This window comes from Gallinula chloropus, assembly GCF_964237585.1.
Source record: "Gallinula chloropus genome assembly, chromosome: 10".
Taxonomy (NCBI): domain Eukaryota; kingdom Metazoa; phylum Chordata; class Aves; order Gruiformes; family Rallidae; genus Gallinula; species Gallinula chloropus.
In genome coordinates this window covers 18,351,442-18,364,545 of record NC_140095.1, presented here as the reverse complement: position 1 = coordinate 18,364,545, position 13,104 = coordinate 18,351,442, and the positions used below count along the sequence as shown (strand labels likewise).

Sequence of the window (13,104 nt, the reverse complement as noted above, 5' to 3'; positions counted from 1 at the left end):
TTTTGAAGATATGGGAGATTCCTTATGTGCAAACTGTTCAATTCCCATCAGCTTTTATTGCAAACTTCAAGTTTCTTTCGAATTAAGACTCTTCTACAGCAGATGTCTCTGCCAACCTGAAGTTTCTTGGTGTCAGCCAGGATCTGAATGATTGAGTGTGCACTTGGCGTGGGGCAAGCTTTCCTGCTTCACCAGTGCTGACTGTGAGACTGCATCAGTCTTTCTGCTCTTGTGTAATATTGCCCTTAAAGCAGTCATGTGCTTGCCAAAAGCAGGATTGCATGGGGGTAGGTGAGCATTTTTGATGGCCAGGTGAAACTGAGAGCACTTTGGCCTGGTGCCTTACATCAGAGACGTACCAGGTTCACTGATGGGGACTCATGCTTACCTCACAGCCCTGTTATGCCAAGTAATTGTGCGTGGTGTGTGTGCATTGACAGCCTGCTTCAGGGCAAGTCAGCAGCAACCTCAACAGCAGCGGTACCCACAGGACTGTCTAGCTCTCACCAAGAGGAGGTTTCTTTGGTATCTGCATCTGAAGTGAGGGGTTGGTGTGGTTTGTTGAACTCATGCTGTAACGTGATAGAATAAGCTCTGCTCCACACCACACTAACCCTTAATACTTGCCGGCTTCTGCCCACCGTTGGACTTGCTTCTGCATTCATATGACTCTAGCAACTTAAATTCCTGGTATTACTAGAAATCTCAGTTTGGTCACTCTTGCCCAACTTCAAAGCTGTTTTCCCTTGACCAGCCCATTGTTTTAGCATTTGTAGTCTCAACTGCTAAAGACAGTGGCAGAAGGCCAAGAAATTACACCCTCATCTTGAGGATAACAGTCATAACACTATAACCAAACAGATTACCTATGTAGGGAAGATAGTGTGCATAACAGTGGCTGTGTCATAACGTGTGTGAGCGTTTCTAATGAGCAGTGAGATTGCATCCCTGCACAGAGCTTACTTCAGCTAGGAAGTCGAGCTAAGACACCGTGCGCACTGCAGCGGACACGCAGGAAGTTTGTGTGGCGTAGGTAGCACACTGCAGATGCACATCCTATGTTGCTGCTGACCAGCTTCCTGTGTAGATGTGCCCTGAGTAGGGCAGAAAACTCCTAGTTTCTCATCTTCTGGATTTATTTTGGGACCTGAACAAGCAGTCCTCTGAGCAGCCCTGAAGGGAATCAAAGCTTGGTTCTTAGGTGGGGCTATATCCTTTTCAGGAAGAGCATGTGAAGGGCTGGTGAGGGAAGAGGTTTTTCTTTCTTTGCTCAGCTACAACCCATCATTGCAGTTAAAGGGAGGGTGAGTTTAATTCTGGAAACCAAGGATCTTCCTTTTTTCAATTATTATTTTTTTCCTTTCCATCCAGACTTAGAGTGACTGAAGAGTTAACCTAAATCTAGAACCTAGTTCAACCCTCTTAATTCTGTAAAAGACAGATAAAGGAAATGAGGTCCGTGCTCCACATTTGGACTGCTGCAAAACTGACAGCATTGAACACAGTTGTCCCACTGTGCAAATGACTCAAATGGCTCAAGAAGCGAAGCTAAAGTGTTAAATGTGTCTGGCATTTCCTGGGCAGGATTGGCAGTAGGTTAAGAGTTGAGAGTAGATTGAGGGCTAGAAATTGCTTGACATACCTTTAACAGCCTTCCACATTCATCTTGTTGTTATGTTGCAAATCAAGAATGTAGGAATCACCTATCTCTTTTCTAATTATCTCAGATCAGTGCTCGAAGTTAATAGCTGGCGAGATGATAATCCTGCAGTTTTATCACCGTAATTAGGTCATGAATTATGTTCTGTAGGATCAATATGAGTTTTCGAAGTATTCCATCATTAAGAAGGAAAGATGTAATTAACTAAGCTAGTCTGCCTTGAAGTGACAGCCAGGGGAAGGGGTAGGAGGGTATGAATGTGGTACTTGTGGTATGAATGTAGCTGCTCAACAGTCATTGCTCCGCCGCAGCGCGCTGCAGAAAGCACCAGATCACTGGCAGTGTTTTCTTTTTCTTTCTTTTTGTTTAATGAAGTAACAGTCAGTGAACAGGCCAGTGACAAATTTGCCACTTGGAAGGCTGTGCCCCCCCTGTGAGACAATTAATTACTTAAGCAGAATATCTACAATTTCCTAATCATACAGTGTGTTATCTACGGTCCTAATCATGTGATCATTTAAGGTGAGCGGATCATTCTTTGGGGACACGTGATTGCTTTAATCTTTGTAAAATTACCTTGGCCAGTCTGAATATCACACAGCCCATCTCTGATGCCAGACTGGTATCATGTGCAGCACAACTTGATGGTTCATGCAGCCTGTCAGGTACCCTGAATGTGGGAAGAAGCAGAATGCCAGGAGCTACTGAGACCAATGCTGGGTTTTGACATTGGGTTCATTTGCATGCCCGAGACCAATCCTGCAGTGAAGCAGAATTGTTATCATTCCTGCCTTCAGAGGGCTTTTCTCCCTTAGCTCTCCAGGGTACGTGAAATGTGTCTTGTGGCTCTTGGCCCATGAAAATTTCACATAACACCCTGCAGGAACAAGCAGCACCTTCTGTAAGCAGCAGAGTGTGATCCTGGTGCAACAAGTTCTTTCAGCTGGAAACTCTTAACATTGGAGCATCAGCTGTCTGCACTGGGAGTGCGATGCTGCAGCTCCTGTGTTCAGATCCAGGTTCCAGACACAAAGTTGGTGATGCTTCTCCAACTCCACTAGCTCATCCAGTTGAGGCAGATGAAATGCTGGAGCAAGCTAGACCAGCACAGGGAATACAGCCTGGTAGTCAGAGAGGAACAGAGTTGTAATCTTGCTCTCGCTATGGACTGACATTGAGGCAGACACTTTTCTGCAGAAGGATGTAATACTCAGCTGCCTACCTCTCAGGGGTGCTAAGAAGCTTAATTAATGTTTGTGCAGTAACTTGGAGATTACCTAATAAAAGGTGTTAGATATTTGTGAAGTGTTGTTGTGCCACTTGCCCTAATGTACCTGTGTGGGTTAGCAGGAAGCGGAAAGTCGTGTCATGATGTCATTGGCAATTTCTGACTCAAGTCTACATTGACGTCTTTCAAACCCTTCTCCTTCTTCCTGCCTCCTGGAGAACTATAATTCCTTCCTTTCTAGGACAGTGTGTTTTGTGCTTCACAGCTGAGCCAAGACCTAATCTGGCACAAAGACCTTCTCATTGAAGAACTGATTGGGATTCACATTACAAATGGCAGAGCCACAGACATATGCACAATTTATTATGTGCTAGAGATACTGCTGACCTGCTTGTTGTTTCTTCACACACATTGAGAAGAAAATGGGTTGTCTGTCCTATGTTGGGCCTTCTCTGGGCTGGCACAGCTGAGAAGGAGGTAGTGCAGGAATCTCAGCTTTGAATGGTTGTGTTGCTGGAAGGTGGTTGATTAGAGATGAAATGGCAAATGGAGTCAAGACAGTTGAGAAAGTCTTTTAAGAAGTTTTGAGTTCCCTCAAGAAAGAGTAATTATTTTCCCTCTTAGGCTAGGGTCCTGGAGGACCAGAGAGTTGTGAGACGAGGTAAAATGGGGCTTGCCTGGAGTAAGTGGTTGTATCTTGTATATGGCTGATGACTAGGGAGGAAGGTGCCTGGTTGTTTGCTCTGGAAGAGGAAGAAGAAGAGCTAAAACTTGAAGCCAAGACTTGGACAAGGAAGTTTAGAAGGTGCCCAGGCAGCGTGTGAATCTCTGAAAGGTTAACACAGCGTGTCTCCTCTTGTATTCAGAGGGCTGCAGGCTCTTCAGCTGTTGAAGTGCTGAAGTGTCTAATGTTAGTGGCCAGGGCTGCTGACTGGGGAAGTTTTGTTTCTCGGAATCTTAAGTCTAAATGTGTGGGGAACATGTCTGCCTTTCTATGGATAAAATCTTAAAGAGATGCTGAGCCCTCTTGCTGCCATCCCCCCTTTCATTCTCTCACATGCCATTTGCATGAGCTGCAGTCTTAGCCAAGGAGTTCTCCAACTTTTTCTGTGTAATGCTACAAGTTAGTAAGCAAACGGGATAAGGAATGGTGAATGTGAAGCCCAACAGCACTGCTCAGGAATGTGGAGTATTTTGAAGTGGCTCTTTCTAGAAGTGAAGTGGATTCTTTCTGTGTGGATCAGAGCTCCTGCTGCGTGGAGAAACTTTCTGCCCTTTCCTTGAATCAGTGGCATGAGGCCCTGTGGTGGAAAAGATCCACCCTCTCCAGTCCTGTTGCCCTCGTTGTACTTTCAGAGCCCTGCACCTCACCCCTGCTTTATTGTGACACTTTTTTTTCAAATAGTCCTTCACAGCAACCAGTAAAATACCAACCTCTGCATGCTTTGGGCACTCTGAGGAGGTGCATACCATCTGTGAAGTCACTGTACCACCCTATACGCTGCATCTCAAAGCAGCTGCATTTTCAGTGTGTTTCTGCTTGACGTCTAGTTTTATTTCACTGTTAAGCACTGTTACTCCTGATATGATTTATGTTCCAGGAGGGACAGCTATAAATTTCTTCTACTGGAGATGTTATCCCTTCAGGGAGAGTTGCCAGAGGTGGTAAATAGTTCTTTTCTGAACATTAAATAGTGGGAAGGCTGTGTGCAGTTTGGTTTCTTGGCCCAGGGGGGGAAGGATAGCAGGGGAGGCATGAGCACCAGTGCTCTGCCAGCCCCATCCAGACTTAGGTGGAAGTGGTTCATGGGGGAATCCTGGAAGGAAGAGCTTTGACCCTGGAAGTTTCCTTTACTTACAAGGTTTCCAGAATGTATTTGGGGAGTGAAATGTCCAGTTTGTTGAAAATGGTGATGTTTCTTCTGAGGTTTGCCCCAGCAAGCATAGCCTGTGGCATGTAGTCATTGTGCCTTTGGCTCTCCATAGTGAGAGGGAACCTCAGTAACAGCACTAAGGGTGCACAGGGGAGCCCCAATAGGAAACCTTGTTGGGTTTGTTAGCTTGAGCCCTCTGCTGCCATGAGGAGGCTGTGGCCAGAGCTGTGAGGATTCAGCGGGCAGGGTGCTCTACGCAAGGTGCTGTGGTTCCAAGGGAGGGGAAGGAGGAACAAAACGAGCTGTCTGATGTCTAAGGAGCGATAGAGAGGGTTATGAAATTGGGAACATGAGTAGGAGAGGGGCAGAGGGCTAGTTGGTCAAGAGGAGGAGGAGGAAATGGCTGTGAACCTTGCCCAAGGGACAGGTTGGGAACCATTGGTCCAGTGACCGGAGTGCAGAACAGGAAACCAGTTTCCTTTATCTGCCACTAATGGGCTGTGTGACGTGGACAAACTGGCCTACTTCTCTTTGTCTCAGTGATCCAGTCTGCAACTGAGTGACCTCATCGCTTGCCTTCCTATGTAAGAGCTTCCATAGGATCCCCATGCAGTTTATCCTTCGACTTCTACCAGCAGCCACTTCTCTCTCACCCATCGCTGAAAGGTCCATTCGCCTTCGCTTACACACCACCCCTGACCACACGTTTCCTGACAGGTTCAGCACTGGAAATCAGCAAATACAAATACCAACCTCTCCTAGACCTTTCCTCCAGAGAGCTGGGGTGTCCAGCTGCACTGCTCAACCTGACGTGCATCTCTGCCAGCCCTGGTGTGAATGCTCCCTTTTGCCAGCACCGTCAAGATGCCTACAGCAATGGCTGGGCATGGTCCCCATCTCAGACAGCACAGAGCTAGAAAGAAGCCAGGTGCTGTTATGAAACAGGTTGGCTGGCAACTGGGATCTTGATGGGAGGACTTGGGAAGCGCAGAGAGGTGCATTGCTTTGGGGGATTAATGACTCTCCTGGCTGGAGCTGCTCCTCACAACCGTATTTGGACATATGACTTAATCCCGCTCGCTACCCAATCTGCCAGTAATAAACACATAGAAGATTTAATGCATTCCTCCCAGGAGGAGAGAGCTCAGCCAAGAAGCTTCTAACTAGGTCACTGATGAGCAATCTTTCCCCTCCCTCTGTGTCATTTTTATTAATCACTTGAAAAATACGTTGAGTAATGATTGCAAGCAACTTGTCAAGCCAATTAAAAACAGAGAAAGGTAGGGCTGTGAAGCTGAAGACAAATGCTGTGCTGGTTTTAAATGAGTGTCTATAAACCCCACTGACCTGTGAGTAATTACCTCAAAAAAAAATTGGTAGCTCTGTGTTTCTCAGTGTGAAGGCTTGTTTCTTTTGAATCCACAGGGCAAACAGGTCATTATGGGCCAGAGATGTATCACGAGAGCAAAATCACTTTGAATCTCTCTTGTAGCTACTCTTAGTCTGGTTTGCCTATTAGCATATAGACTCTTCAGCAAGGGCTTGTCAAAGGGTTTTGTTCACTTTGAGCATTAAATAAAAATAATACAGAGCACTTACTAGGGAAGAAGGTAATTTATTTTATGTAGCTTGAACATAAGTTCCCATAGCTTTGTAATCAGCCCAACTGGAAGAGAAATTGTGAAATCTTGTGCGATGTGGCTGAACAGTGTTGGACTTTGAGGGAGAAAGAGCTGCTGGGTAACCATGCCGTTTTCTCAGATCTGGGTGGTGGGAGGGTTCCCTGGAGTCTCTAGGGCTGTTCAGCTCAGTCGGCTGTGCTTGCGTTGGGCTTTTTGGTTTATATTTGACATGTCGGATTGTACGTGCCAACAGTAAATATTTATACTCTTGTATTTCTTTTTCTCCATATCTGTATTTTGTCTTTGTGAAATATGTGCCAGCAGCGTGGGTGCTATGAAACAACATTACTCCTTGGGAGACTGTTGCTTAGTGTGTTAGATCCTGCTGTCCAGGATGTTTTTTCCCATCTGTTCCTGGCTCAAATCCTCTTGTCTTCAATTTTAGTCGTTGCTTTTGGTTACCATTCACAGATTGAAATGAGATTAACGAAAGAGATACAAATATGCCACCCTGCCTTCTCTTGCCGCCTCTCTGTCAACTGGGTGGCAATAACAAATGGCTATTAGTTACACAAATAAGCTTTCCTTTGTGATTGCTGAGAGTGTCTTTCTCTAAAACTATGAAATGAGTTGAAAAGCACATGCTTCCCTCTTTCCTAAAAGGAGTAGTGGCAGCCTAGGTATGCAGAGGGCTAGCGTGCTGGGCTGCCACTTCGTCAGCATTAGGCTCTTGTCTTGTGTCACCCCCAGACTCTCACAAAATTGTAGGGGCTGGAAGGGACCTCCAGAGATCATCGAGTCCAGCCCCCCAACTCGAGTTAGGGAAGGGCACAGGAAGCATAAATCACACCAGGAGTTTTGTTTTCTGCTGGTGCAAGGGACTTGTTTAAAGCCTCCTGCACTTGCCCAGCTAGAAGTAAAATTAAGTTGTGATTTGCCCCCATGCAGTTGTGTCACACAGTCAACCCCCCCAGCTTCAAAGTCTCCTTTTTTCCCTTCCCCTGTGTTGTTGTTGTTTTCCCATGGAAAGTAGCTATGTGCCTGAACCCACCTGTGTTTTGTGCCCTCCAGAGTTAATGAGCTCTATGTGGATGACCCAGACAAAGACAGTGGAGGTAAAATAGAAGTGAATCTGAACATCAGTTTGCCAAACCTGCATTGTGAATGTGAGTACCCCTTTTCACTTTGCTTTTTTTTTTTTTGTATTTTAAGTAATAGTTGAAATGAGCCCAACCTGGTACACTGGCCCTTCTTCTGTAACAGGGTGGATGGAGATCCAATTGCCATTGCCAATACCCCATCACTTTCTGTTCCAGGCCAGGATACCTGTTTTCTTGGACCCTGTCCTCACTCTGCAGCCTGTGTTAGTGGCTCACTTACCTCACTGGCTTCTTTCTAAGCCTTGTTTCCTTTCTTCATAGTGACCTTTTTGTCTCTGGGAACAAGGAACCTCCCGAGTATCATTTGTAACTCTGAACAACGTACCAGCTAGTTATTGGCTTCCCACAAATCACCTGCCTTGTCCACCTGTATTTTTTTATTGGCATAATTGAGATGGCAGTCACTGCCAGGGTATGGGAGATTCTATTTGTGTCACATAAACAGTCTGAAAAGTTTGGTTACAAATTTCTTTCTGAAGAGCTGGTATAACAATTAGTATTTGACAAATGACGTTACTACCATGGTCTAGTCAAATGTCAGGAAAAGAAAGAAGTGGATGCTTTTCCTATGCAACCTTCCTGTTATTTCTTTTGTTTTGATTTTTGTCTCCTCCCCTCCTACCCACGCAGTAGTTGGACTGGACATCCAAGATGAAATGGGAAGGCATGAAGTGGGTCATATTGACAACTCGATGAAGATACCTCTCAATAATGGGGATGGCTGCAGGTTTGAGGGCCATTTCAGCATCAACAAGGTGAGTAGGAATGACAGTGTGTGCTGGCTGGGGAAGTGCTGGCAAGATCCATTTGGAAAATGCTCGTGAAAATCTCTGTGGCAGTGTCTCTCCTGTAGAGTCTGAAGCCATGCCCCTAATCAGTGGAAAGGTTAAGGAGTCTCTCGGTGCTGCAGGACAGCGTGGGCAGAGGTTGCTGTGTAGTTAGACCCACAGAAAATATGTTAGATAGGGCTTTTAATTCATTCTCCAGACCAGGTCACAGGGAGAGCACTGCTCAGCAGCAGAGAGCTCTGCGTTGCGGCCAGTGCTGCTTCTTCCAGCACAGCAACCTAATGTTTGGGGGATGTATGAGCTCCCTACAGATGCCGAATGGCTTCTGTGTTTACTTGTCAGGACTTTTGCACCTCCAAAATGTGACTCACTGTGCAGAGGTCTTTGGCAACGTCTCTATCCAAGTGCTCTTTTGTTCCGAGAGCCGCAGAATGACAGGAATGTTCCCTACTAGAGGGTGCCAGCAGAACAGAAGCGGCTCCGTGCTGAGATATTTGGAATACATGCAGGAGGCCTCTGCGCATGCTTTGTTGGGACGCTCCGATTCTGTCTCAAAGAATGAAAATCCAGGCCTGGAGGAGGCTCCTCTCTGGGATGGGTGTGTTCAGAATTGAATAACCTTGCTATGTAATGCTGGAGATGACTAGCTGGGGTGGGGGAGGCAGTGGTGGGGCCCACTGATGTCCTAAGAAGGGCACACCCTTTATTCACGCCTCCTCATGTACCACAGGCTACAAAATCCTACTTCCTTCTTTTCCTCCCAGGTCATGTTAAATCGCATCTAAAAATAACAGACAGAACCTCTTACTGATTCTGTGGCATGGAAAGGATTAGGGACTTAAAAAGAGGACGTTTCTTTCCTCACCTCTAAGCCACCAAGATTATTGGCAGCTGATAGTCCACAAAATTTAGGAAAGGGTTTCTTGAAAGGTCATTCTTGGGGTTTTTAATTCCTAAAGCACAGGACTTAAATACTTGGGGGTTTGTCTGCTAGATGTGTGTTCTGCTCACCAAAGCAACTCAAAGCTGGGGGGGTCTGTATGTGTCTGTAGGAGCTCCCTTCCCTGCTTCAGCTGTGAGAGGCCACTGATTGCACAGTCTCACATAGTGGTTGGAACTGCTGTTAGTGGTAGGGGACATGTCCCAGGACTTCTGGCTCAAAAAACATGAACCTCTTGTGTATGAGCCTTCAGTCCCTTGGCAGAAATTGGCTTCTGTGTGAGCTGGTACCTGAAGTGGGACGTGGCCAGGTTTGAAACTTGACCGAGGGTTGCACTTGGGTGTTATTCTCAAACCTGAAGAGGGAGGACAGCGTAACAGTGAGATGATTGTGTGTACGTCTTACTGCAGAGTCTGCCACCCTGTTTACTGAGCTTCTGTATGACACAGCTTGTGTCCACACCTGAAAGTGTTCCCAGGAGTGCACTGCTGTTCTTCAGGTCATTTAAATTAGCTTTCCTGAAAGCACATGGAACCGGCATGTGGCCTCCCATGGCCCTGCCAGTGAGGTGGCTCTGCAGAGAGCACAATGGGCTCCAGTTGTATAACCGTCCTCCCACTCTTGTCTTAAGCCGTGTCAGATTGCTCCTCAGAGTTGCCAAAGGGTTTGTAAATCAAGACCGCTTCATTTCCCAACCTTTTCTTGCTAGGAAAAAATTCTTGTGCCCTCCATAACAGTGAGTGAGCTCAGTCTGCTGAAAGGCTTCACAGGGTAGGGCTAGTGACCCGAAAATGTGTGCATGCTGGAGTGAGCCCATCAGGATGACACGAGTGCTCTTTTTTTTTTGGTCTCAGAACTGAGTCCTTAGGTGAAAACTGCTTTTCAGAACTTTGTATTTCCTTCTGTTTAAAACATTAAAAACAAAATCCTGTAATTGAAAGAGCTGTTGTCGGGGCTGGGAGCTGAACACCTAGCTTAGTTTGTATAGGAAGCCCCATAGTATTTGGTGAGATTTTTTTCCTCTTTATATGCAACTCATTCTTATACACAACCTTCTCAAAAGTTGGGTTACTCATGACCAGTACTACAATACAAATATACCTACAGCTTTCTTGGGTTGTTCTGCAGCAGTGGGCCCATTTACAACTGTGAGATGTGGGAGTATACATTAAGCAGCTGTTTGTTGCCTGTCACAGACATGTATCTCGTTTTACTAGGGATGAAAGATACAGCCTTAAGTGTTAGGAATCCCTAAAGTTGGGAGTGATCCACTCATCACCTCCTAGTCAGCAGCGATAGCAGTGTGAGGGTGCCAGACTCTTGGGCTGCGGGATGTAACCAGTCTCCACTCCATACAGTAGTGGTGGCATTGGTCAAGTGCCGGAAGGTATTGCAGAGCCCTTCTCTGACATGGCAGTTGTTGTCCATTGCTAAGTAGATAGAGCCTCCCAGGCTGGATGGATCCAGGCATTTCCGCTTCATATCACAGAGCCTAGCAATGCCTTGAGGGGTAAAATGTGAAATCCTGTCTTCCTTGTCTTGACTAATTTTAGGTCCCTGGTAACTTTCACGTGTCAACGCACAGTGCCACCGCGCAGCCGCAGAATCCCGACATGACTCACATCATCCACAAACTCTCATTTGGGGACAAGTTACAGGTGAGTTCTCTTCCCTGAAAATTCCCTGGCTCTAGGGGAATGAATGCAATGAGAGTGACTTTATCATTAAACGCTTTGGCTTTATGGAAGGGTCGTGGGGAGGACATGAGAAAGGGCTGCCTGAGTGAGCAAGCCTGTCCCTTGCTGTCACGCAGTGTACACTCAGTCCAGAAGAGTTTGCAAACTTTATATGCCACGGCTTCAGGATGGAGCAGTGTTCAGTTACATGGTGGCTTTGCTGTCTTCATCTGAAACTGAAAGTGCTTTTGGAACACCACATGGCTGTCTTCCCACTGGGAGTAGAAATGAGGATTCAAGGCTTTGAAAAAATCCTCTGCAGTACTGTATTCACACAAATCTTGACTGCCTTTGCAGAGGAGCAGCGAGTATGCCAAGGGAAGATGTGCACTCACTACTGTCTTTACCATGGCACCAGTCAAGTTCCTTTTAATTCACTTCCCTGCACTTGTCTAGCAGACACCTATTAGTCAAATTTGTTCCATGAAACACAAGTTAGACTTCTAACTACCAGTTCTCTGCTGGGAAGAAGCTGAACATGTGCACTTGCCCTGTGGATAGAGTTTCACCAGGTGTTGTGAGTTATGTAATAACTCTGGATTTCTCAATAAGGACAGATTACAGCACTTCTCTAGCCTACTTCCAAGGACCTAGCATCATAGGTGGGAGTTATATATGTGCACACCCAGTTTGCGACTCACCCTAAACATTGCTTACCTGTAGTCTCTCTGTAATCTTCTTTCCTCAGCACAGACATCTCATTAGTCTGCTTCTTGTACACCCACTTCCAAAACCCTTTTTCATGCTAACAAGTCTAAGCGTTGCTTTGTAGTCTTCTGACTCTGCTCCTGGCTTCTTTTAGGAAATATCTTGTGTGGGAACACTGAAATATTAGCATATAAATAAGCTTGGCTTAATGTCTGTAAAGCACACTGAGATTATGAAAAATATTAGGTAAGTGCTAATGGGGAGTTGTGCAGTTTGCGTGGGAAATCAGCGCTCTGAGGTAGCGTTCCCATTGTTTTATCATGGAGCCAAAGTGAGAATCAGCATGAATGAGATGAGAAACCTGAACGGTTGGGGGTGAAGGAGTGTCTTCAGTTCTGGTGGTAAGAAGCCTGTCTAGCAAACATGTAGTTGGCTCCTGATTTGTGCAAGTTCTGATTAGCATTTTCAGAGCTCAAAATAACTGCTCACTGTCTCCACACACAAGAGTGGGGAATGTAGGTGCAGCTGATTCAGTAGGCAAACATGAGTTCAACAGCACAAATTAAGGTAGGTTACATTCAGTAAACAGGTGCTACCAAGGCTGAACAAGCAGTGTAGAGAGCCAGCAAGTACAGAGAGCTTTAAATCTGTATCTTTAAATATTTGAATATTTTGGGTTGTCGCCATCTGCTTTGATGTAATATGTGCTCATGTCTTAAAGGGAATGAGGAGCTTCTCATACACTTGTATCATGTGCTGGGAGTTAATTCTTTGTAGGTTGCTACCAGCTGTGCCAGAATGATCCACTGACATACATGCTGTGTTCTCCAGAAAAACCAGTCTGGTTGAAATAGAGATTTAAATCTCGTCTGGCATTGAATGAGCTTCAATTCTCCAACAGTAATTCATGCATGATAGTGGCAGACTTTTTGTAGATTTTTCCCTCACGTAGATGAGACCAAAGTTCAAACCAATGAGCGTGTCAGGTCACCTAGCAAAGAGAGAGATGTGGAAAGTAGGAGGTCATATGTTTTTAATCAGAATTCTCTTGAGTGCTACATGGTAGTGTTGAATAATCCTAGTTTTGTCCTTTGTGAGAGGTCTTGTCTTCCCTTGACAGTTGCAAGGTTGGAAGCTGATTAGCTGCTGTTGGACTCTACCTGAGTTCTATGTCCAATTATGTGTCTTCACGTGTGTTTGCAGAGGTTAAAGCCTCGGGTGTTCAAGCCCCCAGCAAGCATCTTTTTGAGGTCCATGGTGCAGGAGGATGAAGTGTTGGCACTGTTAAGCCAACTGGCCGCCTGTGCCACTACTCCAAGCACTAGATTTGGCCTTGGTACTGCAGCAGAGTCCTGAGAGTGTCTGGCTGAACAGGCTTGCTCAAGTTCTCTGTTGCAAAGCAATTTTGTTACTGTGGCCAGAAGCTTACTGCTAGTTGAATTCCTTCC

At 45.8% G+C, this 13,104-nt stretch overlaps 1 protein-coding gene across 1 annotated transcript in view; it reads left to right on the top strand.

The window, feature by feature from the left end:
• Positions 1–13,104, top strand: part of ERGIC1 (endoplasmic reticulum-golgi intermediate compartment 1) — a 59,429-nt gene that overhangs the window by 32,534 nt on the left and 13,791 nt on the right. The window contains exons 4-6 of the mRNA XM_084268630.1: positions 7,456–7,550; positions 8,175–8,299; positions 10,826–10,930. Coding sequence (XP_084124756.1) covers positions 7,456–7,550; positions 8,175–8,299; positions 10,826–10,930 — 325 coding nt within the window. The remainder of the gene's footprint in view (positions 1–7,455; positions 7,551–8,174; positions 8,300–10,825; positions 10,931–13,104) is intronic.